The sequence below is a fragment of the Chelonia mydas genome, chromosome 3, assembly GCF_015237465.2.
Source record: "Chelonia mydas isolate rCheMyd1 chromosome 3, rCheMyd1.pri.v2, whole genome shotgun sequence".
NCBI classification, from domain to species: Eukaryota; Metazoa; Chordata; order Testudines; family Cheloniidae; genus Chelonia; species Chelonia mydas.
This window is the reverse complement of record NC_057851.1, coordinates 44,351,517-44,378,948: the sequence shown is the minus strand read 5'-3', so window position 1 is coordinate 44,378,948 and position 27,432 is coordinate 44,351,517. Positions and strand designations below refer to the sequence as shown.

Sequence of the window (27,432 nt, the reverse complement as noted above, 5' to 3'; positions counted from 1 at the left end):
TTATTAATAAATAATAATACCTAGCTCTGATATATTCCTTTTCACCAATAAATCTCAAAGCACTTTACAATGGAGGGCAGCAGCATTATCCTCATATTACAGATGTTACATTGTTTAAATAACCTCACTAGATAATATTATCCCACAGTACAGTAAATGGGGCACTGTAAAGTTATGCATACACCTGAAGGTTCAGGCAGTCTTTCTGAGCATAGATAAGGGGAGAAATTAGTCTGTTCCAGGCACTGGTGGCTAATGAAAATGCTGTTTGGGGGTAAGGGGCTGTAGAAAGATAAAAAGCCAATGAAGTAAGGTCTGGGGGTTGGGTGCCACCCTCCTCACTTGCCCAAAGGTTGGGTAGATTTTCAAATTATTTTGACTTCCTACTGCCCTACTAAATCCCTAAACCTTTGATTAAGTCTAGGTCCTTTTTAAAACCTCTCTCCCCCTAAGACTCTGATTCCTACCTAATCTTTTCTCTTGTCTGTATGCACTCTGTCTGTGTCTATCTATCTCCTCTCTTTCTGGATATTTTGTTCCATTATTTTGTCTTTCCTATTTCCTCATTCCTCATTCTAATTACTCCTCCTCTCTTGTATCATCTCTACTCCCTTTCCTCCTCTTCCCTTCCTAGATTTTGCCCTTCCATCTCCTTATCACACCTATCTCTCATCCACTCATACTCTTATCCCCCTCTTTTATCCATCCATGCCCCCTTCAGTGGTGCTTTCCTCTCCATGACCCTACCTCATCTAACTGCCTTCTCTCCCTGCTTCCTGCACTGGGAGATGGGAGCTCAAACCACTCTGGTTGCCTCTGTCTGCTGGCCTCTCCAGAAAAAAGCTCCCCATCATGAGGTCTTCAGATGGCTCAGCTGCCTCCTCTACCTGCTACCTATGCTAAGAAATAAGTCTAGTTTCCTTTGATTGTCAGGGCCTTCCTGTAGCTCTGTGGACACACTCCAGATGTCATGCTGGTTGGCATCTGCATGAGGACATGGGGAGACCCATTCCTCAGTGCCTACATAGATGCTCTATCCCGCCTGCAAAAAATGCTGGCACAGCATAGCACAAAACTCTTTCAAAGCAAGTTAGTTTGGAGGGGATATCAATAATAATAGCAGCATCACTTGCCCCATAACCTCAGCCGTGCGGAACACAATGCCATCCACAGCCTCAGAAACAACTCTGACATCATAATCAAAACGGCTGACAAGGGAGGTGCTGTTGTCATCATGAAAAGGTTGGAATATGAACAAGAGGCTGCTCGGCAGCTCTCCAACACCACTTTCTACAGGCCATTACCCACTGATCCCACTGAGAGTTACCAAAAGAAACTACAGCATTTGCTCAAGAAACTCCCTGAAAAAGCACAAGATCAAATCCGCACAGACACACCCCTGGAACCCCGACCTGGGATATTCTATCTACTACCCAAGATCCATAAACCTGGAAATCCTGGATGCCCCATCATCTCAGGCATTGGCACCCTGACAGCAGGATTGCCTGGCTATGTAGACTCCCTCCTCAGGCCCTACACTACCAGCACTCCCAGCTACCTTCGAGACACCACTGACTTGCTGAGGAAACTACAATCCATCGGTGATCTTCCTGATAACACCATCCTGGCCACTATGGATGTAGAAGCCCTCTACACCAACATTCCACACAAAGATGGACTACAAGCCGTCAAGAACACTATCCCCGATAATGTCACGGCTAACCTGGTGGCTGAACTTTGTGACTTTGTCCTTACCCATAACTATTTTACATTTGGGGACAATGTATACCTTCAAATCCTCGGCACTGCTATGGGTACCCGCATGGCCCCACAGTATGCCAACATTTTTATGGCTGACTTAGAACAATGCTTCCTCAGCTCTCATCCCCTAACGCCCCTACTCTACTTGCGCTATATTGATGACATCTTCATCATCTGGACCCATGGAAAAGAAGCCCTTGAGGAATTCCACAATGATTTCAACAATTTCCATCCCACCATCAACCTCAGCCTGGTCCAGTCCACACAAGAGATCCACTTCCTGGACACTACAGTGCTAATAAACGATGGTCACATAAACACCACCCTATACAGGAAACCTACTGACCGCTATTCCTACCTACATGCCTCCAGCTTTCACCCTGACCACACCACACGATCCATTGTCTACAGCCAAGCTCTGCGATACAACCGCATTTGCTCCAACCCCTCAGACAGAGACAAACACCTACAAGATCTCTATCAAGCATTCTTACAACTATAATACCCACCTGCGGAAGTGAAGAAACAGATTGATAGAGCCAGAAGAGTTCCCAGAAGTCACCTACTACAGGACAGGCCTAACAAAGAAAATAACAGAATGCCACTAGCCGTCACCTTCAGCCCCCAACTAAAACCCCTCCAACGCATTATTAAGGATCTACAACCTATCCTGAAGGATGACCCAACACTCTCACAAATCTTGGGAGACAGGCCAGTCCTTGCCTACAGACAGCCCCCCAACCTGAAGCAAATACTCACCAGCAACCACATACCACACAACAGAACCACTAACCCAGGAACCTATCCTTGCAACAAAGCCCATTGCCAACTGTGCCCACATATCTATTCGGGGACACCATCACAGGGCCTAATAACATCAGCCACACTATCAGAGGCTCATTCACCTGCACATCCACCAATGTGATATATGCCATCATGTGCCAGCAATGCCCCTCTGCCATGTACATTGGTCAAACTGGACAGTCTCTACGTAAAAGAATAAATGGACACAAATCAGATGGCAAGAATGATAACATTCATAAACCAGTCGGAGAACACTTCAATCTCTCTGGTCACGCGATTACAGACATGAAAGTTGCGATATTACAACAAAAAAACTTCAAATCCAGACTCCAGCGAGAGACTGTTGAATTGGAATTCATTTGCAAATTGGATACAATTAACTTAGGCTTGAATAGAGACTGGGAGTGGCTAAGTCATTATGCAAGGTAACCTATTTCTCCTTGTTTTTTCCTCCCCCCGCCCCCCCCCCCGACGTTCTTGTTAAACACTGGATTTGTGCTGGAAATGGCCCACCTTGATTATCATACACATTGTAAGGAGAGTGCTCACTTTAGATAAGCTATTACCAACAGGAGGGTGGGTTGGGGGGGGGGGGGATGGGGGGGGGAGAAAACCTGGATTTGTGCTGGAAATGGCCCAACTTGATTATCATACACATTGTAAGGAGAGTGATCACTTTAGATAAGCTATTACCAGCAGGAGAGTGGGGTGGGGGGAGGTATTTTTTCATGCTTTGTGTGTATAAAAAGATCTTCTACACTTTCCACAGTATGCATCCGATGAAGTGAGCTGTAGCTCACGAAAGCTTATGCTCAAATAAATTGGTTAGTCTCTAAGGTGCTACAAGTACTCCTTTTCTTTTTGCGAATACAGACTAACAGGGCTGTTACTCTGAAACCTATCAATAATATCGTCATTCCAGCGTGGTTCTCTTTACCCTCATACAAGTAAAGCTTTAAATGGTTGGATGCTGAAATCAAACTATAAAAAAGTATTTCTAAAAGATAAAAGTGAAATGCTTCTTCCTTAATGATAATCTTTTTGAAAACAAATCATGCGCGCATTAAAAAAACATCAAGAAAGGACTGAATTATGTATGAATTAGTCTTATGAAGTCATCTCTCTATAAAACTTTCTGTCATTACTAACAAATATCAAGTGCGATTATTGCTATATTTTAAACTGAGTCACATTCTTGTGCTTTGCCTGATGTCTGGCCATTACGGTATGTATTCAACCCGGGCCAGTTCAGGGAGGTTCTGAATAGCCACTGAGCACACACCACTCCCATAATCACAACAGGGCTGCACACTCAGCTGGTACTCAGAACTGCTCAGGATTTGGCCTGTGCGGTTTGTCATGTCCATAATGCCTGATATAACCGTGCAGCCTACCGGAGCTCAGAGCCGCTCCTCTAAAGGACAACAAATAGAAAATCCTTCCTAGAGACACTTCATTTATTAATTTAGACAACAGAATCAGAACCACCACCTGTCAGAATTTTGAGCATAGACAGGGCCCCACTCACTAAGAGGTATCAGTTTTATCCTTGAGTCCAAACCTGGGTGGCTCTGAACAAATGTAGAGGTACTAGGCTGTTACTGCACATTATTTTTAACAAAAATTGATGTGTTCAATGATAAGTTTTGTTGAAACATTCTTTTCCCAGAAACCAGCCTCTCAGCCCCACTCTACCTCTCACATGCTCCCCAAAGAAACCTACTGCTCAATTTGTCAGTTTGGAATGCACACAGGAACACTTGCTAATCAGCTGAAAGATCAGAGTAGAAGAGGCCTGGGAGATCCCTCCATGTCTGATGGCTAAACTCGCAAATAAACCAAAAGCAAATGAGGTCTGGAGCTTGGATGCCAGGAACCATCCAGGTAGAAACCCCAAGCTCCTGGTAAAATGCAGAGCAATTCCCCCAGTTGCCTTCTTTGCTTAGAGGTTGCCAATTCATTAGTAATGAAGTGTGTCTACCATTAGTGAAGCAGGCTCTAGAGGGACCTAGTTGTCCTCTCTCAATTCTCGTGAGCTGAGGTCCCACCTTCCCCTGGAGCTCTCTTGTTCCACTATCTAGATCACGGCTTTTCCCCTTTATTTGGGATGTCAGGAATCGGGCTATAATAACTATGCTGGGCTTTTCTATGGTTCCAAAGGGTGTGCACGGCTCATCAGAGTTATTAAACCCCTTTATTTTACAGCAGTCTTCCTGAAAGCAAGAATTTTGTTTCTTGATGCTTCACAGAGGATTGCATTTTGAACGCTTTCTATTCATTATTGCTTTTTGTCAATTTGTCTCCTTAACCAACTCCCACGCCATCAGACTCAATGATATTTAACAAAAAAAGAGAGTTAGTTTCTGTCTCTCATGGAGCACAACATACTTGGGGAATCCCCAGCTGCTGTAATGATCCACTGGGAACCTTTACAATCCAGAGCAGGTTAAGGAAGCCCTGAGACTGCTCTAAACAACACGGATGATGGATTTGGTTAAAAAAAAAAAATGTGGCCCCAAGATAAGGGAGCCACAAATGGATATTTTATGCTCAGCAATTGTCGGGCATAGTTGAGCATTGAGCCCTAGGGAGGGAAGAGACCTTAGGTCATTTTGTATCATCCACTGAAAAGGATGAAGCCCCACCCACACACCAACGTTGCGGGTACTGGAACCGTAGGTATTGGTTGGGCTGAGCTCTCTGTAATGATACTTCAGTTCTGCATATACCAAAAGGATGTGTTTTGATCACTACAAGTACAGTCTCAGGTGCTTTGCTTAGTTGAGTTTTAAATTATTGCTTTTTGCCGTGAACTATTTTTCATAGGGATAAGATATGTGATTAAAACTATTAATTTATTTATTTTTGTTATCCAAATCTTAAGTTTATAAATGCAATAAAACATTCCATGATATGAATGAGGGTCTAATAGAGTTCTTATCAGGTACACTTGAAGTCTGAAGGCAAATGCCTTGGGCAAAAAAAAAGTTTCATGCCCCTCTGGCTAATTATTCACAGATCTCTGTAAAGGTCCTGGAGGAAGGACAATTATTTTGCATGCCACTGTGCTGACAGAGCAGTAGGACATATCCCAGAGCTCATATAGCTGGATAGGCATCTCTTTGTAATGTTATTTCTATTTACATACAAACATTTGAATGTCAAGAAATGTATGAATTTTTCAACATTTTTACAAATGCAAATGACACTTTCAGCTAACTCTGTGCCAAAGGAATACGCAAGACCTGAAGCCACTTAGCCTCCATATACAATTCAGAGAGAGGACTCTAGGGTACATTTCTTAGTACACAGCAAGGGACTCCAGCATATAAATAGAAACCTTTGTGTTATTCCACGTACAGTATTTATATTCTGCCTACCTACATTTCTTGCTGCAGTTTCAACAGCTTTCTTTATTGTTTTCCTGAACTATTGTATATTGTATTTAAAAGTAACAGCTACATTTCACCCTAGAGATGGCTACAATTCAGTGATGGCAAGCAATCTTGTATAGAGGTAAATGCTGCTTCCTCAGATGTCATTCCCCGGTGCCCAAATGCCATGCAGTCAAACTGGGCAAATTAATGGCACAGAAGAAGAATCTGTAGCAGCACACCCTGCCTGGCTGTACCCCCTAGAACTGCTAAGTGTTCCACGCTAGATGCTGCCCTGGCCAGGATTTGGTGGCAAGTGATTGCTGAATTAAGTTCAGATTGCTTTATAACAAAGGGAGTTATAATGCCATAATTCTCAAGGTTTAACTGCTACTCTGCTCAGTCACCATTTAATTTACTTCACAGAACTTAGTGCTAAGCAGCTTTAAACCTAGGAAAGTCAGTGAGTTGCAAGATATATATATTTCTCTTAATGAATGAGTTATAGAAAAATCACTTCAAGCTGTTAAATCACCTGGCAGTATGCCTCAGAACTGCTACGCATATACCTAGGAGCTAAGCTACACCCTTCCACATGAGCTGTATCATGCCGTGCATTATCTAGGTTTCTCTCACTTTTAAAAACATGTTTGAAATATATTTAGCCTTCTCTTCAGCCCACATCTAGAATTCCTGTTAATCTCACTAACCTGCAAGGGCCTGAGTTCAATGCTCTCTGTTTTAGATGGTTAGAAAGAGGCGCCGACTTTCTGGTTTCCCTGAGGGTACTCAACCCCCACTCCACCACAGGCCCCTTTCCCACTCCACCCCTTCCCCCAAGGCCCCACCCCTGCCCTGCCTCTTCCCACCCCTGCTCCGCCCCCACTCCTGTTCCGTTCCCTCCCCCGATCACATCCCACCCTCCCTTCCTCTGCCTCTTCCTGCCCCCTCTTCTCCCTATCTCTGCCAGCATACCGTTGAACAGCTGATCACCGGTGGGTGGAAGGCACTGGGGGAGAAGGGGAGGAGCTGATTGGCAGGGCCACCGGTGGGTGCTGAGCACCCACTATTCTTTTTCCTGTGGGTGCACCCAAGGAGTCGGTGCCTATGGTTATAAACACTGACTGCTCTTCTGTTGTTTGATGAATCTGAATATCCATCTGTCATATTCTGCCCTTGCTCAGACATGTGCAACGCTGGTCTTGTGGTTAAGGCACTGGACTAGTGTTCCAGAGACATGGAGGAAGTTGGCATAGTCACTAGCTTCCTGTGTCATCATGACCTAGTCACTTATGCCAGATTTTCAGAGAAGTGCAGCAATAAATGCTATAATGGGAAGTTCTGGGTGCTGAGCACTTTTGAAAATCTGGTCCTAGGTGCCTGAATGGGATTCAAGCTATACTGACAATCTGGCCCTGGCTCCTTATCTGTAACTGGGGATAATAAGATTTCCCTACCTCACTAGGCTGCTGTGAGGACAAAATGAAGTTGTTCTACATAAAAGTTGTGTTTTAGTCTTAAAATGCTTCCTGGGGACTGGTTTTCATCTCACTTTTCACCAGTTTAGCTGTTCTTGATTTAAACAGGTAGAAGCAGGGAGAATAGGGCCCCAGAATTTTGCCTCTGTTTAAACAAGTTTTCAAACAAAACTGAAGCATTTTTAATTGGCCACTAGGAGGCAGTGGGCCACCAAGTTACCCACTGTCTTAGGCCTCTGTCGAACCCTGCAGTTGTCCTGTGATTCCACCTCACTTGTAGGTATTTGGCACACTTTTGCGTTCAAATTCATGTTCAGCATGGAAGGAGTAGTATACTGTTTATTACTTTAATCTGGAAGCAGGGACTGCAGCTTCCTTCCAAGGACTAAGGAGGGACCCAATAATTTTTTCAGATTTTATGCTTGTAATTTGAAAACCTGCATAGTTCAGACACATGATACATACCAGTTGACTCTCTGTCACTGTAGGTGTCAGTAAGTAAAGATTAGCCTGCAAAAGAGTAAATATATGCAGTGTTACATAAACTAGTGTAATTCATTGTAACAGTCACAATCTGGGATGAGGAGGAATGCTTATTCACTACAGAGGGGAAACCAGGAGGAGGAATATTTCCATAGATTATCAGTGGTTCCTGGATGGTGGGAGGAGTACAACGTTTACATTTTATCATGTCACTTGTAGGTATTTTTGTGTTCCTAATGGAAGAAAGGCATTTGAGCAACAGTATATTCCCCTGAAGAAGTCTTTATATGAGATGTAAAAGTTTGCCTCTGCAGGGTGGACAATTAAAACAGCAATCACAAACATGTATTTCCCACGTGAAATTAACTTTACTAAAGTCTCACAGGACTCGTTACTGGATGGACATTTCTAGAGCATTAAAATTCCACCTATCTTTCAAGGAATATCCTCTCCTACGAGTGAATTCCATTGAACGTCACTAGATTTCCGTAGAAAAAGACACTTCCCTTCCTGCAGGACACGTTCAATATTAAGGCTTCAGGTCACTAAACTTAGAGCATTCTTTGGTTAATTAAAAACTCTTCATCTATAATAGCTGGGCTTTGATGTTAGAATTGCAGCATATTAAAAGCCAGATTGTGGCATACCCCTACAACCTGCACTGGATGGTATTACAGCAGCAGCCCAAAGGAAGGATACCGACTGACTCAACCACAATTCCTCCTAGTGGTTTCCAGTAGCAGAGTAGCTCCATCATCCTGGGAGAGGGTAGAACATGCACACCTCTTTCTCCTACCAAACTCCACATGCTGGTGTTGTCTGGGAATGGGACCAGGGACCCATCTTCACTAACCCCAGTGGGGTGAATAGTGCCACCACTGGTCATACACCAGCACAGAGCTACCCAGTCACATTGTTGCTAGTTCCTACACTTAGAACAATGAAGGAAGGCTCCTAGTTCCCTCTCCCCCCTTCTAATGCCTGCATGGGGCAGCCACAGCACTTTCAGGCCTGGGTTTCCACGGCCTTGTACTTTGTGCAGTCATTTACATCTGTGGAAAGTTAGTGCAAAATGGGTATCAAGTGCTACACAAGGAGGAATACTGGTAGTTGAGAATTCAGACTTTTCATTTTTAAATACCCTTGAGAAAACATCAAGCTATGACCCAAACGATTTGTACAGACTGTTGCCAAGAGGTAGACTACAATAACTAACTAATTTGTGTATACAAACACTAATATAATGTAAAGAAAATATGTAAAGTGGCTTAGCAGGATGACAGCTTTTGCTGTGTCTGATTGACTAACAAACAAATTAGTATGCAAAAATCATCTATTTTTCTTCTGTAACCAATGACACATTTAAGACAGCTTCTCAACAAGCATCCAATAACAGAAATTATGCATATAAATAATTATATTGTCAAAATACCATGCTAATCTTTGTAAGTAAATTGAATTTCAGTTGAACAAATTAATAGCTATTTAAGATAAAAGAAACATAGTGCAACTTCCTCGTCAAAAAATTAAATTAAATTAAAACATCATTGCTCCAAGCAAGATCACTAGTCATGAGGTAGTGAGCATATTGGATGAACTCACAGTTTGATATTAATACAATATAGGTCCTTACAATGGGTGAAAAATTCAGCCCCAGAAGGTCCATCACAGACGTTCTTAGCTTTTGAATTCATTAAAAAGAGACACGGCTTTCTTACTAGTCCAAAATAGAAACCTTGATCCTAATTGTATGTTATTTTGTAGCCCCTTTCTGTGGCACAAAAGAGCCAAAGCAAGCTACCAGAGAATAACCCCAATAAATGGTGATTCCTTGGGTGGTATAGAGCTGTATTAATGGTTCAGAACTAGCTCCTTCCACATACCCTGTTATAGGTGGTGTACTAAGTGTAGTGTGACCTGCCCATGCGGTTCCTTGGAGGCCATGCCTCAGAGTATAAGTTAGAGCAGCCTTCAGGATAAGTGATTATAGGGAGGTCCAGACAAAAAGGAATTCCCCTGGACACACAATATTTGGGGGCTGAACATACAGGAAACTGAGCCTCTAGATACACAGGATTTTGTTGGCGTTTCTCCAGATCTAAAGCCTCCTCAACCCCTGATAGATTCCCTTGAGGCAGCAGTTCTTCTGTCTTCTGGGGACGCCCTGCAGGTGGCAGCAGTCTTGGCCTTCTGCACTCTTGAAGAGCAGCCATCTGAGCACTTTCATGTGCATTATTCTAGACTCATGTTTCCACCAGCCTAGGGTATTCACCTGCTCCCCAAACCCCACAAATAAACAACTCCGACAATTTCACATTTGGGAAATATAAATATAAATATAAAAAATTAGACATAGAAGTCTTCTTGCCTGTGTTTGAGTAGACGTGAGACTTTAAAATGTCAGTGCATTTGTAAAGATCAAAGAAAATGAACCGGACTGTAACCCTACCGTGTTAAAAGCGTCTCACACACCGGGGAGCTCCAAAAATAATATCTCAGCCAGAAATTCTAGTCACTGTTTGTCTTGTAAGGATAGTTCTACTTAAAGCAATGTTTCAGGCACAGTTTAGAGATTATAAGAATTACACTGGAATGGTGAGCAATACACATGATCATCTTCAAGGTACAACTTGTCAGCTTGTTTATGCATTCCACTAAAAATGAAAATCTCCTTTCTATTTAGCACAAACTAGCACACTCTGTCCTGTAAAATTCACATTCCATAGTATGCAATAAAAAATACATAACTGCATGCAATAAAAAAAAAATCACTTCTGTAGCTACTTGCTCAGAAAACAAAATTGCATTGATCAAGCAGTGTGCTGGGAACAAGCTAGTAAATCTTTACTGCTTTTGCCTGCACTGCACCTGATCTGTGATTGAGTAGAAAGATATATTGTGAATAATGAGCAGACATATGTCAGCATATGAAAAAATGGGTCATAAATAAAATAAGGTACCTTCCTGAACTGCTTATCCTAAGGAGAACAAACATGTTAATTGAGTTTAATATGTTTTAATAATTAATAAAACAAATGACTTATGAGAACTAATTGTGTGTGTGTGAATTTAAGGTGCCAGAGGGAAGATAGCAAAGAGTCAACTTTTCCAGTCACAGTACACGTAAGACAAGAACAGCATGGGGCAGGGGAGGTGCAATTATCATCAGAGGAGAATTAGGCCTGCCTGCAAGCATGCTGTGTATCCCCTCAATTAACAGAAACAACAAAATCAAAAATCCTTCCCGCAGTTTCCCCTGCCTCTCTAACAACTGTCCTATTTTCTTAAAAAAAAATGCTTCTTAGCCCCATTCTGTGGGGACCAGTTTTCGAGGTGACAGAATATTTTATGCCCATTCAGGGCTAAATTGAGGTTTTTCAATACGAGAGGATATGAATGTCATGCCAAGCAAGTGCTCCTGATGAGACATTTTGCCTCAGGTTGGCACAGCACCTTTAGGAGTTCTGGAGGGGTGAGAGCCAGAGTGGCCTTTGCTTCATCTTTTAAAGAACATCACACGTGTTAATCCTGTGTGCAGCCAGTGTTCACTCTTTGGTCCTCCATGCCCCTCCTTGGGGTGTCCTGCCCCTCTGCAGGCATTAACTTCAAGCAGAGTTTGGTGACCATTCCCATGTAGAGGTGCATGAGGAAGGAGAGGTTTTGGCATCTTTTCACCCTAACCTTTGCAACTGTACCAGGCTTCTCATAGATGGCAACCAAGGCACAATTGTAAGGATGTATCTGGGTGATACAGACCATTGTCTGCAAAGGAATTAGACTGAGATCACCAGCTCACACCACACTGAAGAGCCACCAGACCATAAGGCTTGAGGTGGAATTGAAATAATGGTAAGAGGTATCAAGTCTCGTTTCCAAAGCCTTGAACTATTCACTTCCCCTACCACTGTAAAAAAACTTTTCATGTCCTAGATGGATTTACTCCCTTCCCTCAGGCAGACCCAGCTATTATTGCAAGAAGGATGTTTAATCCTACAAAATAAGACATTTCTGTAGCTAAAACACAGAGTAATTATAAAGGGACTTACATATCTGGTTTCCCGTCCAGCTGCTCTCTGCAGTGTTGCAGACATCTATACACAAGATAAATTGATATAACATGCAACCAACAGTAATCTGACAATTCCATGAACTTTTATCTTTGTAGCAAGATATTAACTGCTAAAAGTCTAAGAAACCATCACTCTGCAACCATTATGAAACGTTCATCAGAGAGGTGAGATGTGATTCATTAATGTTTAGCTCTCAGTGTTGAGTAATTGTTTGACTTATTATATTATGTATCATAAAGATGTGACTCCAGCATCTGACCTCATAGTGTTATAGTTGCTCTTGGTATTGTGACCACGTAATCTAGGGTGACCAGATGTTCCAATTTTATAGGGACAGTCCCAATATTTGGGGCTTTCTTCTATAGGCACCTATTACTCCCCAACACTCCACCCCAATTTTTCACACTTGCTATCTGGTCTCCCTAATGTAATCTCTGGACACTCTCAGAATGAATCTGTTAATGGACAGAAGGGGACATATCCAACCCCCAAACAGGATTTCATTTCTAATTCCATAGGAAATTTATTGGAATTATCTTTGGGGTGAGGTAATATATTTTATTGGACCAACTTCTGTTGGTGAGAGACAAGCTTTTGAGCTCCACAGAGCTCTCCTTCAGGTCCGGGAAAGGTACTGAGAGTGTCACAGCTAAATATATGATTGAACAGATTGTTTAGCATAAGTAGTTATACATATTCTATGGGACCATTCAGATTGAAGTGGCCTGTTAACACCCCTGCAGCCATAGCGCAAAGAGCGGGGTTAGTTGGTTACAGATTGTTGTAATAACCCAATAAGTTCCCTCCCCTTTGCCAGGTACACTGCTACATCAAAGGGGCAGGAAGAGATGGCGCAGCAGGGTCTGCCGGAGGAGGCTCCATCTACCCTACAAAAGGAATACCTGTACTGCCAACTTGCCCCAAATACAAATAATCTGGTGCAAGTGGACCTAAAGGTTCAGAGTCTCCCCTCTGAACTAAACAGTCACAGTCTTTATGACTTCTCCTAAAAAGTAAGTCTGTCCATACCTCTAGATTTTCCTCATTGCCCATCTGCTTGCCCTCTCTATATTGTCTGGGTTGCGGGAGTACAGAAAGCTTGCTGAGGCTCAGCAGTAAGCGGCTAGAGGATTGGGGTACTCAGCACCTACAGCTGGGTTCAGTAACCAGCCTGTTGGCCATTCACTCAGACGTCCTGCCTTCTGGAAAGCGAGGTATCTCTGAATTCTTCCCTGACTACTGGACCTTCAAAGGACAAATTCCCTTTCTTCATATACTGCAACTACTCCTGCCTCCAAGTAGATATGTTGCAGTGGAGAGGAAGTGGCTCAAAAGCTGTAGCTGCTCTCTCCTCCCTCTCTCTTTTCTGTGTCTTTTTGGACACTAAGGGGAGGATCTGTATTGATCTTTCATCTTTTAAGATTAAATGTAGCTTTCTACTGTTACAGGTTTTGTATCTATGGTATGTGGCCAAGCTCACGCACTTACTTTGCCTACGTCTGAATCCATCGATGTGTGCAGGGAAGATGGAGAAGATTCACACCGGCGCTGAAAAATGGGATTTGAAAGTGCACAGACTTTGTTAATAACAAGAGAAGATGGAAAAGAGATAAAACATTTAAATTCCACATTAGTGCTGTATTACCATAGGCAAGGGATCCTGTAAGACTTGATCGATGGCAGCACAGAGTTCTTCAGTTTGTTGCCTGAGCTGGGCAGGGGAGCACATCTGGAAAAGTAGAAGCAACAGCTGAATTAGCTTTGGCTTTGTGAGTCCAAATGAAACACTGGTTGGAGAGATTTATTGTGATTACATACCTCCGAATTTGTGTCCAAAGTGGCATCCTCAGTCACTTTTTCTGTTTTAATTGGCTCTTCTAATGCCTAGAGATAAATAAAAATTGTTCTGATGTTAGACTGGATGAAAATAAAAACATGTTTTTCAGTGTGAAAGTTTCCTTACTTGGTACTTCCCCGTATCAGCTGGGAAAGAAGATAGCTGTGGTCTAAGCTTCGTCAAACGAAAGCGACCATATCTTGAAACATTAAAGATGTTCTGCACAGACAGAGCCCCAGATTCCAGTGATATTAGAGAAGGTGAATGTCTCTAATATCTCCTGGTGAATGTCGCTGTTTTGAGCCTAATTATTCTTGGAGTTCAGAACAGTATCTAAGATGAAAATTTTTCTGCATGTAATTTAAACCCATTGTCTCCCCACCAATGTTTACTTGCAGTATGTTGTTTAGGCACTAGATGTCTCTATGTGCTGTATACCTTCCAGATAAGGTGTGGTCCATGGTAAACAAGAGAATAAGACTGGGACCCAATCTCTGCAGAAGTCTGTTGGTTTGTGTCTGTGGCTGCTTTCTTTAATAAAATGACTCCTGTTTAAGAAGCACTGAGATTCCATATAACTTGACAAAGGATGCAGTAGGGTTTTTGATTTTGGGTTTTTTTGCGGGGGAGGAGGTTCTAAACAAAAAATTGTGTAGATAAAGGAAAATCTTTGTTATACATTAATAAAAAGAAAACTCTCTAAAGCCTTAATGGCTGAAGTGGGTGCCTTAATTATAAGTATCTCTTTAGATTTCCATTCAGTTTTTTTCTCTCTTCCTCTCACCACAATTTCTCCAAAGCAGAACACAAACCCAATGTGCTTTGAGTCCAGGTCAAACTTTCAAACCCACAAAGTTGGTATCGGCTTGAAATTAGTGAAAATGAATTTGCCCATCTCTAATTCTACTAGTAAGTGCTGAATACCCACAAAAGCCAGGCTTAGCGGAGAATGCAGAACATCATTCCTCTTTTCCTTTCTTCTTCTAGGTTCTGACCTACAGCCTAGTTGCTGTTACCCTGCTCCTGCTTTAAAGTGACTTCCAAGGAGACGCCATGCTAAGTTACCATAATTACCCTGGAATCTGCGGGAGAACGATGCTAGACCGCAAGAGTCAGGATCTGTGAATTTTTAAATCCATTGTGCTTTTTCAGTTTCCTTTGTATTATTTAATTTTTAAAAAATATCAAAAGAGCAAAATATATTTCTTTAAAGTTAGTCACCCTGACCCCTACATGCTTCCTGCGTCAGTGGGGTTCTGTGGGAACAGTGACATCTCAGCATGGTACGTGTCAGGGCTCCTCAACAGGCAAGACAGTGTGGTGGCAAAATAAGCATGAGTTTACATAGTGAGGCATGGAATACCCCTCTTTGCCCAGCTATTGAGAGCATTCAACACAAAATTGTAAAGTTACTGGTATTTTACCTTTGCTGCTATTTCAATTATTGTCTGTCGTATTATATATTATAACATATCATTTAAAGTTTTAAATCAAAATGAAAGGCTTCCATCAATCTGAAGTGATTTTTTTTGAAACAGCACTTTCACTGAAAATGTTTAAATATCTGGGTTTCATTCCAAGTCCAAATGAAAACAAATTCGGAGATCTCAAAACCCTTCACAAAAACAGAATTTCTGTCCTCTGCCCAGTTAGAGTAACTGGTAATGTGTCTGGATATAAATTAGAAAAACAACCTGTTTTATTTAGATACTTAAATCAAATAAACCCTCAGAATGGAGACTCTGCTAAGCTTCTTAAAGAATTCCTCCTCCATTAGGATACTGAGCACAGTAAATCACTAAGAAAAAAAAGCTTCACAGTGGTTGAACACACTCTGAGATGGGGAAATTATTACTTAGTAGCATCTGACTAGTCTTTCCACAAGGTACCACATATGCAAAAGTACTACAGTGGGCAGTTTGAGAAAACATATGGCTAATCCCTTCGGAATGCAGTCATGGTGTGATAGCCACTATCGGGAAATTTGTGCTGCTTGTTGCCTTTGTTGAAACTGGGGAGATGGATAATTTAAATTTTCAAGGCCACTGATCTAGAGCCTTTCCCAAGCACTACATCACCACTGAGAAAAAAGAACCACACACATTAACGAGTTTCACCACTTTTCAATTCCTCTTATTTTCGCTCTCCTTCCTTTGGAATGCACAGCTAGATTCCCTCAAAGCAGTGGAAGAGATAAGAGGAAACTGGTTTATGGGTACTCAGTGCCTGTACCCAAAAGGATTCATTTTAATATATTTTTCCTAGTGGGTACAATAACAGTGTATCAAAATATAGCTGAATTTCTTTTTGATCAGTGCAGTATTTTGAATTTTCACATGGTTGGGGGGAAAAAAACCAGCATGCAAGTGCTGTAAATTATTTGAAAAGTATGATTTTTTAAAATTAAAACTGGCATTTCTCAGTCAACCACTGGTCATGTCATATAATAATCTTACATTGCATCATTATTGCTAGCAGCAATATTGAGAACAAGCCAAGCTTGTCATCCTGGCCTACTGATTTAACAGTATGAAAAACAGCATTCCTGCTTAAATCCTTCACCTTTCGCTCAACTATTAAACAGAAGGAGCAATATTTTCAAGGTGAAGTGTAACAGAGCATAAATAAGGTGCTAAGTGCATTTCAGTGTGTAAATCAGATAATTACATGTCTAACTGCTCATTTGTCCTTACAAATGTGAGATTTGTGTGAGTGCAATGTATGCATCTCATTGAGATCAGTGTTGACAATTTGGCCCTCCAGAATTCCTGTGATTGCTAAACCAGTATTAAAGCAGAAAGGAAATGGATGAACAATCTGATTTTGAGCCTGGATATTTAATTAGAAGATCCAAGGCTCTTTACAGTACCGATTGCACTGAAATCAATCACTTCACCCACTAGTGTAATTATCTATTTTTCAAATGGTTCAAGGCCTATACTCCATTCCGTACCAGCCACATTCTGTAAATATTGTCTTCTTATCATATGAATTTTCAGAATCCTATGTTGAGCAAAGCAAGTGAAGGGTTTTTGGTTGTTGTTGGTTTTGTTTCTGGTTGTTGGTTTTTGTTTGTTTCTTTTTGGGGGGGGGGGGGAGTTTGCTTCATCTTTCTAGCACATTTTTCCTTATCAATACATTTCTAAAGCCTTAGCATACATGAAAAATCCTTTCCACATGAGGCAGCTTCAACTATCATCAGCACCTCATATAATTATATTATCTCTTAAAGATCCTGGGAAATGACACTGAAAGGATTGACTACCATGAAGCTTTGATACAGTTAGAACTCAGAAGTCTGCAATGGCTTTTAAAAAGAAAGAGGGAGCTCCAGAGCCTGCTTTGCAAAATTGTATATTGACAGATAGGCTTGGCCCTTTTAATAATCACACAAACTGATTAATCATTTCTTTTCCATTTCACAGCTAGAGATGGATCTCTAGCTAGAAGTAAATGTTTTTTTAGCATGACTCTTTGATGCAAGATATTCATCTGGCAAATGTGTGATTAGGTGGGTTTCCTGGATTGTTTTGTTTTTCCTAGGTGTGTAAATCCTCTTGAAATGTTGTTTTAGACCCATATGATTTTAGTCAAATGATATTGTTTTAATGGGGATAGCAAAGCATATCCCTGAATGCTAAATCCAAATAACGTAAAATCATTCTCAGTATTTCCAACCAAAATATGATACCATATTTGTATGCTGTTTGTGAAGATCAGTCACAGAAACATACAGCACTTTAACTTGTAAGAAACAGTTATATGTAACTGTATAGTAGACATGATAAATATTCCCTCTTGAGAGCTAAAGATCAGCTGCGTAGTGTAGGGCAGACTTTTTTTTTTGCTTGGGACTCCAGAGTTAAGAAAAGTATAACTGGAGGTTTTGCATTAATGACTTGTCCAATTTGATTCTAGCATATTTGAAAACCAAACAATTGTTGCTGAGTCCAAAGAATGTTTTATTTAAAGGATTATCTACTCAAGGCTCTATTTTAAAAATCCCTTCTATTCAGGGAAAACATTGTATTAATACAGTCCTGAGAGCAGCTTTAACAAGACTTCCACTCTAGGTAGTTTTGAGTTAGTTTGCTCAGTATTCTTTGAAATAAAGCCATCTATCATGATCCATTTTGAGTGAAAGACACCTTTATGGCACAGTTGATAAATGAAATCTCTAAATAATTGATATGTTATGTCTGAAAAAGAAATAATCTGTCCCGGAGCTGGAATTTTTGAATTAGAGTATAACCTGATAATATTTAAATAATGGAGGATAAGAATCAAGACTTGCGGGATAATTCAGAATACAAAACAACCTACAGTTACAGTAGATGACCTATCTTTTTTTTATACTTGCTGAACAAAGGCAATACGTTACTCGGTGTTATCAAGCCCCATCCCTTCTGCACAATGATTGAAGGGTTGGTCCCATCATTATCTGACATTGTATGCTGTGATACAAGGCAAAAGGAAATGCCTCAATAATGAAAAGGATACCAGTGTGGGGTATATGATCAGCACAGCACATAAGTAGTAAGGAAACATGTTCCAAAAAAGATTTTGAGAATTAATTGTGCCAAATATTATAATGTAGTAAGTTTATGAAGACAACTCTTTAACATTTCAAAATACAAATTTTTACTGTCACACATCGCTAGAGTCACTTTGATGACTGCCATTAGCAGATTGGTAGGTAGCCCACTACAGTCACACTGGCACTGGAACATGGTGGAGATAAAGAGGTGGATTGAATTCCACTGATCTAGGTGGAATTTTGACACAAACTGACTTCTGACTGTATAGGGGTTAGTGAAGAGCAGAAGAGAGGAGGCCATAATGTAAACTAGCTTCCTGAAGGACTAAGGAAATAAGCTAAGCTTGTGAAAGTAACTTGCAGTGGAGGGGGTGGGGAAATGGCACATTTTATTTTAGTAGAGTTAACACTTTGGATTACAGAGGTCATGGTTTGCAGTTTCAGCTTCACATGCAAAGTTCAACCACTGAATGGCGTATTCCACCAGTTAGATACACCTTCCTTGGGCTGGCTTGACAACAGATAGCAACAAAACAGTTGGGAATGAGAGTAGGATTGTATATGTTTGCACTGCTAAGGGAAGGAAAGAGCATATGTTGTACTATGATGCATTGTCTATGTGAAAAGACACTGAGTTACTCTTATTGTCCAAAAATAACGAGGAGTCCTTGTGGCACCTTAGAGTCTGACAAATTTATTTGGGCACAATCTTTCATGGGCTAGAACCCACTTCATCAGATGAATGGAGTGGAAAATACAGGAGCAGATATAAATACATGAAAAGATGGGAGTTGCCTTACCAAGTGTGAGGTCAGTCTAATGAGACAATTCAATTAACAGCAGGATACCAAGGGAGGAAAATAACTTTTGTAGTGGCCCAAACTGTCCAGATCACAAAGGGTCTTCCCGTTAGCTCACCTTGCAGAGCTTCTACATCTGGCCCAAGAGTGGCCCAATTTAAATCAATCCCATGGAGTAAAGAGCTCCATTAATTGACCACTCCGGTGTCTGACCAGCAGATGAAAAAACCAGTGAGCCACTTGTCTAACAATGGGGGGAAGTTAAAGACCCCACTTCAGTCAGCACACTTGGAGGAGAAAAAAACATTAGAATTACTGTCTTTCTTGGCCCTCTGGTGTTAAAATGACAATAGTACATTGGGGATCCATAAAAGGAAGTTTAAAAAATATACCCTCCCAAATGTTATATGTACAGAGAGAGAGAAAGAGATTAGAGACAGAGATGGATTGATTAGACAAATAAAAGTTAGATACAGGAAGAGAAACATATCAGCAAAAGAAACAAAATCACCATCACCTTTTTATCATGTGATCTGGTACATGGTATGAACTGTGACTAGATCATAGACTTCAAGGGCCTGGGCAAACACATTTCTCTTGACCACTTGAACAATTAAATGTCACTGCTTAAGAAATGAAACAAGGATTGTCTTATTTTTCTAAAAATGCCTTTCAGAAAAGTCATACAATCCTTGTTTCACCTCCTAAGCAGTGATATCTAATTATAAGCAGATGATACTTGCTCAGCTTGTGTTCAGTAGTGACTATCATGACAAATAAATGTCTGTGTTGGATATTGCAGAACAGCATTTCTAATGTAGCTCTAAGAGTATGTCTATACTTCAAGTTGGAGGTACAATTTCCAGGTCAAGGAGATATCCCTACACTAGCTCTGATCAAGCTAATGTGCTAAAAATAGAAGTGTAGCCATGATGGCTCAGCTAGCCACCGTATGTACCTAGTGTCTCCAATGGGCTTCTACTAAGGGCAGCTAGCCCGTCCCACCATGTGTACCACCACAGAAACACTTTGTTTTTAGGGTGCCAGCTCAATCACAGGTAGGGTGACCAGATGTCCTGATTTTATAGGGACAGTCCTGATATTCAGGGCTTTTCCTTTTATTAGCACCTATTAGCCCCCTCCACTCCACCCCCTGTCCCGATTTTTCACACTTTCTATCTGGTCACCCTAATCTCAGCTAGGTCAACTATGTCTCCTCAAACTGGAAATCATACCTTCAGCTCAATGGGCAGACATACCCCGAGACTTTTTACCTAAACTGGCCTGATCTTGTCAAGAATTATATGCTAAAAGAAAGTGATTTATATAATTAAAACCTAGTTCTCTTGCACCTCTCCTTATAAAAACATTAGGTTAAAAAATGTTAATAATGATAGCTGGAACAAACTTATTGGCAATAGCAACAACTATCTTTGGGCTAGACTGTGACTTGATCTACAGACCTTCACATGAGTAATAACCCCTTTCCCTTTTGTGGGCTACCAGGACTGGGTGCCCTGGGCTTTGTAGGTGCTGTGTGATTACTTACTCTCTCCTGGAGCTGGTAGGTGGAGAATGTGTGTCAGCCCACCCAGTTGAACTGGTACAGGAGGATGTTGTAATTAGTTGCTGGTAAAGGCCAGTAGCAAATTACTCTCCTCTTCTCCCCAAAATGAGGGAGAAGCAGGGAGGGAGCTGTACCTTAGAGTGGTGCTTGAGTCACAGTACTTATCATGCTTATTTGGGGTACAACTTACGCACCACCCTTAGTCAGGCTGTGCATTAAGGCATAATTTAGTACACTGTAGCCTAAGTTATCTGAGCCCGACACCCAAATCCTGCTTTAGAAAATCTAATTTCTACTGATATGATATGAACTTGCTTTCATCCTTTCAGAATGTGCCAAGGTTACTATTTTCAATAGAAAGGGTGATAACTAAGGTCTTCTCTCTCAATGCTAGTGTCATTTCAGACAATACCTTCATTTTCTGATGACCCTATCATCATTTTCTACAAACTCAATTTTATGTATTGGGAATAAGGTACATAGAACTAGAAAAAGGTAGAAATTCCAAAGGTGTTACCAAGATCCATTCCTAAAATGGAATCACCCTTGATTTGCACCATATGAAATCAATGCTCAAGAAAAGGCTGGACATCCAAGACTTCAATAAGAGAAGATATAATCTGCAATCAATGAAAAACTTCAATCAAGCATTAGCGAGTTTTTAAAAATGTATTAAATGGTTTGAAGAAAAAAATTCAGTTTGTATCTGTTAAACGTGGTGTAACTTTCAAATATGCCAACCATTATCTGCTAGCCTACCATTAATAATACTTGACCAGGGGTAAAACTCTAAAAAGGACCTATTGGTATGTCTACACTGCAAACTAAGCCCATGCACAGAACCAGGTTGAGACCAAGCCCTGCTCCCATCCACACACAAATCAGTTTGACACAGGTCAGCAAGAACTCAGGACCTGGGTCCTAGGACCTTGCTAGTGGATGTGGGTCAGAGCCCAATTCCTGCTATGACTTGGGTCCGAGCTCTGTCATTTTGCAGTGTGGATGCTGTTCAAGCCTCAGACCCAAGAGAGAAGGTCTGGACAGTGCAGTATGAAGACATTAACGTGGCTGTGAGACCCTCTGGTCCAATAATTTACAATGCAGTGTGGACGCTCAAGTGCAGTCTTGGAAACACTGAGTCCACAAGCGCAGGTTTACAATGCAGCGTAGACATATCTTAAGTGACATATAACCCTAAATCCCATTTTCAAAGGTGACTTAGACTCTTAGGACCACAAGTCTTATTGAAAGTTAATGGGACTTAAGCTCCTGTGAGCCAATTTTTCAAAGGTATTTAGGTGCCTCAAGGTGAGATTTACAAAAATGTCTAAGCAGGTTAGGTGCTAACTCCCACTGAAATCAATGGGAATCTTTCTAGTGACTTTAATACAAGCTGGATGCTGGACAAAATTTTCAAAAGGTGACAGTCAATGGTACTTAGGCTTCTAAATCACAGGTGATTTAAAAATTTAACCCTTCATTCAAAATTAAAGTTGTCAGTTGCACCATTGTCTTCAATGGTTGTTTTGTACAAGTAAGGACTGCACAATTTGGCCTTCATTGTGTAATCAAAATTTAACACCAGACATTTGTCACGGTCTTAGAACTGTGAAAATCTAGCCCTTTGAAGCTTGCCAAAGAACATTTTAGACAGTGTGATATAAACTGCAACTCCCATGGGAAGAAATATTTTCTGCAGGGAATTTTTGTAGAAACTCAGAAGAGGGAAGTCTCACATATTTTATACAATACTAATGGCCCTGAAGAATAGTAGCATATATAACCCTGAATAGTCAGCCCACAGTATTTATGTTTTGAAATATTCACAGCATTTATGTCAGGAAAATCTTAATTATGAAATGTTCTTAAGTAGAATGTGCTTGAATACATGAGGCAATTTTCATGCTCCTGAGCAAACACTAACCTTCTGCTCCATAAGCAAGGTGTTTGTAGGGATTGCTGCAAAAGCCTTGTAGCTTGTCTTGATCTTGTATTGCTAGAAGGGGTAAGCCAGAAAGCAGGAATGGGAATGAAAAAAAAAAAAAGGTATGATAGAATTAAAGCTAATTCTACCAATCTCATTGACAAGTTATCAATAATAAAGTGATTACATTTGGTTTGAAAAAGTTATTTCTTACAGAAGAACTACATGGGCTTTACTCCATGGTGCTATTTTCATGGTTTTATAAATATTTTTAAAAAACAACCATATGAATAGTTTATATGTAAGATAAGTAGAGCTGAGGAACGTAGCAGCACACAATTTCTTCAATTAACTTGGGAAAGTATCCATAAAGAATTCTGTTGGGTTTTTGTTTTTTGTTTTTTGGGGGGGCGGGGGCGGGGGGTTACAAGTTTTGTTTTTATTTGAAATGACTTAGTGGACGGACTGCGCAAACCTATTCCTGCCTATCTATTTCTCATGAACTGTCCACTTCAACTGTGGCTTCCACATGGAAGCTAATGGGAGTTTTGTCATTGATTTTAATGAAGCAGACTCAGGCCCCTGTTGCCTGGATATTTGCTATTTGTGCTGTGTGGACTGGTCAACTAACACATGTGATATTGTTTTGATCACTGTCTGGGCAACTCCAAACCCAAGAAGACCTTCCAAGACATCTCTGTGGACCCTTCCGTTGTAAATAGTTGTGCAATATTCACAGTTTTGCCAACCTCACACCTCCAAAAAAAAAAAAATCCTAAGTCAGGCCCTCAAAAATCATGAGATTGGGTTTAAATCATGAGGTTTTTTTAAATATATTTTTTTTAATTTACCAACTGGTTTAGGAGCCTTTAGAGTTCATACTTTCAAGCTTTTCTCTGCAACTATGAGAGCCTGAAACTTACTTTTTTTTAAAAATGAAAGCTCAGATTCTCATATAATTACATGATTTCAAGAGCTGGGGCTTTTAGCAAAAATACCATATTGTGAGGGATGGAACCACTGTTCACATAATTATTTGTGTGTATGACTAGATACTTAAATGACTATTTGTGACATTTTCCCTTCTCACAAATATTCTGATGAACAAAATTTCACTTGCATGAATAATCAAAAAAAAAAAAGTATATAAAAAATGATCACAAATACCACCAAAGTGAATGGTCAGTTTTCCTGTGAATAAATGTGAATGAATACTTTTTGGCCGTGTTCATCCAGTTCTAGAAATAAAGTAACAAAATTATCTACTTTGCTTTTTCCAATGTGTTGCACTGGAGGCAAGTCAATTATTCAATGAAAGATTGTATAATATGCTTTACTTTGGGGTTCTTCAGCTGATAATTTTTCCTGCCCTCGTGAGTGTCTAATCTCTACATAATTTATTTCTAGTAATAAGCTTTTTCTTAATCCGCCTCTTCCAACAAGAATACTATTGTACAAAAATGTTGTGACATTTGCTCCCTAACAGGGAAGAAGGGACCGAGGGGGGGGAAAAAATGAAAGAAAAAATTACTCTCTTTTGTCATGATCTTTGCTTAGGTTTGTCACAGCTGTTATATATGGCCTTGATCCTGCAGTTTGCTACATCCACAAGTGGGAAATTGCAAGATCAGGGTCTATATTAGTTAATGGTAACATTTTCAAAAAGCACTTAAGAACATAAGAACCGCCCTACTGGGTCAGACCAAAGGTCCGTCTAGCCCAGTATCCTGTCTTCCGACAGTGGCCAGTGCCAGGTGCCCCAGAGGGAATAAACAGAACAGGTAATCATCAAGTGAGCCATCCCCTGTCTCTAATTCCCAGCTTCTGGCAACCACAGGCTAGGGACACCAATCCTGCCCATCCTGGCTAATAGCCATTGATAGACCCATCCTCCAGGAATATATCTAGTTCTTTTTTGAACCCTGTTATGGTCTTGACCTTCACAATATCCTCTGGCAAGGAGTTCCACAGGTTCACTGTGTGTTGTGTTAAGAAATACTTCCTTTTGTTTGTTTTAAACCTGCTGCCTATTAATTTCATTTGGTAAGCCCTTGTTCTTGTGTTATGAGAAGTAGTAAACAACACTTCCTCATCTACTTTCTCTACATCAGTCATGATTTTATAGACCTCAATCATATCTCCCCTTAGCTGTCTCTTTTCCAAGCTCAAAAGTCCCAGTCTCTCCTCATCTGGAAGCCATTCCATACCCCCTAATCATGTTTGTTGCCCTTTTCTGAACCTTTTCCAATTCCAATATATCTTTTTTGAGCTGAGGCGACCACATCTGCACATAGTATTCAAGACGTGGGTGTACCATGGATTTATATAGAAGCAACATGATATTTTGTGTCCTATTATTTAGCCCTTTCTTAATTATTCCCAGCATTCTGTTTGCTTTTTTGACTAACACCGCACATTGTGGATGTTTTCAGAGAACTATCCACAATGACTCCAAGACCTCTTTCTCTAGTGGTAACAGCTAATTTAGATTCATTTATGTTTGATTCATTTATGATTTTTACTTCATCTGATTCTATGCTTCTTTCACATATAATGCCACTCCCCCATCAGCCTGACTTGTTCTGTCCTTCCTATATATTTTGTACCCCGGTATTACTGAATCCCATTGATTATCCTCATTCCACCAAGTTTCTGTGATGCCTATTATATCAATATCCACATTTAATACGAGGCACTCTAATTAACCTATTTTATTAATTAGACGTCTAGCACTGGTATATAAGCACTTTAAAAACTTGTCTCCTTTTAGCTGTCTGCCATTACACGATGTAATTGAAAGGGACTTTTTTTATTTGACTGTTTCTGATCAGACCCTGCCTGTATTTCATCATTTTCCATCCTCTCCTCCCCACTAGGACATAGAGATTCTCTATTAATAGATCCTCCCCTAAGGGATGTCTGAACCATGTGCTTCTCCGCACCTGTCGGCTTTCCCTCAGCCCTTAGTTTAAAATTTGCTCTACGACCTTTTTAATGTTAAGTGCCAGCAATCTGGTTCCATTTTGGTTTAGGTGGTGCCCATCCTTCCTGTATAGGCTCCCCCTTTCCCAAAAGTTTCCCCAGTTCCTAATAAATCTAAACCCCTCCTCCCTACACCATCGTCTCATCCATGCATTGAGACTCTGCAGTTCTGCCTGTCTAACTGGCCCTGCGCATGGAACTGGGAGCATCTCAGAGAATGCTACTATGGAGGTCCTGGACTTCAATTTCTTACCTAGCAGCCTAAATTTGGCCATTTAAATGACTTAGGAGCCTACATCCATTTTCAAAAGTGCCTTAGGAGCCTAACTCATTGATTTTCAATTAACTTTAGACAGCTATGGGTCAGATTTGTAAAGGTATTTAGGTACCTAAGGATCGAGAGAGGTGCCTAGTGGGATTTTCAAAAGCTCCTACATTCCTAACTCCCACTGAAATTCCTAGGCACCTAAGTCACTTTTGAAAATGGGAGTTAGGCTCGTGCATCATTTGAGTGGTTTTGGAGATTGTCTCCAATGTCTGTATAGTGCTTTTAAAAATACAGCCCATATACTGTGACAAGGGGGCTGTTAGCAGCTATAAATAGAGCGCCTTTGGGCAGCCAGCACCCTCATCGCTTAGGATATGTAGGGCACTGGGTAGTTAGAGTAGGAGGGAATTAGGTAGTTTACGGGAATCACTTGCACCTGTAGGGAATCTGATAAGCTACTGGAGTAATTAGCTCACCAGCTGGATAGCTCAGAAAAGAAAGCAAGCAGTATAAAAGGCTGAGACCCATTGTGCTGTATCTAAAGCACCGGGCAAGAAATAATAATAAAGACACTTGGTGAAGGTACCTCATGGAGTGTGTGTGCTGTTGAATCACTGGGAGAGCTTACCAGCCAGGGTTTCCAGGGATGGAGGTGGACCAAGCTTACATGTATACATATTGGTATATAAATATATAAAAAGCTAAATATGCAAAACAAAGAAACCTTCAGTATTATAGGCACATCTTTTTGCCCCAGCAATTGCACATGTTTCGGTGTCTAATTATCTGAATGCACTTGCAAGTCAGATGGGGCATCTAAATAGGGGCATCTAAAGGTCTAACTGCGCTCACATTTCATTGCATGTGCACAATTGTATGCACAAGACTGAAAGTTGACATGAGGCCAGGATACAGTCAGTGTCATAATATACAAAGAAGCACAAACACATTAAAAAGGACTGCAGTCCTCCTTCTATTAAAGCAAGTAGCATTTTGCTGTTGACTTCAATGGCAACAGATTCCAACTGAAAAAAAATATGTAAAAAAAGGAAAACAGATTTGTAAAGGGAAAATCTATAATTAAGTATTGTCCAGTCATGTATTGTATTGTGACAAACCACCAAAGAGAAGATACTCAGAGTTAAATATTCTTCATTCTCCTTTAATTCATTATTCCTGACACTTACACGTTATTCTCAGCTTTCTGTAATACTTGGGCACAGTAAAGTAAATGAAAGGCAGAGTGAGAGATCTTAATTTTAAATTACTGGGTTTAGCTCTTATAACAGAGGCGGGAGGAGGAGGCAGAGCTGGCCCCGTACCGGTAAGTGCTCCATTTTACTTTCACCCTTGATTTAAGCACAAGTAGTTGCTTTGATGCTGTATGATTAAATATGACCATTTATATCATTGATATTACCACTGTTATACAATTACAACAAATCTTGTACCAAGTATGTCACGTAAGGGGTCAATGGAAAAGTTATGATTTTCTAAGTATGATTATCCTGTTTATATGCATCTTTGTAGCTGAAGTTATGAATATT

The 27,432-nt window shown here is 40.6% G+C and overlaps 1 protein-coding gene across 6 annotated transcripts in view; it reads right to left on the bottom strand.

Annotated features, from left to right (window-relative positions):
• Positions 1-27,432, bottom strand: part of LOC102937550 (muscular LMNA interacting protein) — a 168,753-nt gene that overhangs the window by 59,162 nt on the left and 82,159 nt on the right. For 5 of the 6 annotated variants that reach the window (XM_043542376.1, XM_037894220.2, XM_043542377.1 and 2 more), the window contains 6 exons: positions 22,636-22,707; positions 13,789-13,854; positions 13,616-13,699; positions 13,459-13,518; positions 11,947-11,991; positions 7,883-7,927 (listed from right to left, as the gene is read on the bottom strand). In XM_043542376.1, coding sequence (XP_043398311.1) covers positions 7,883-7,927; positions 11,947-11,991; positions 13,459-13,518; positions 13,616-13,699; positions 13,789-13,854; positions 22,636-22,707 — 372 coding nt within the window. The remainder of the gene's footprint in view (positions 1-7,882; positions 7,928-11,946; positions 11,992-13,458; positions 13,519-13,615; positions 13,700-13,788; positions 13,855-22,635; positions 22,708-27,432) is intronic. The other variant, XM_043542380.1, reaches the window with a different exon arrangement.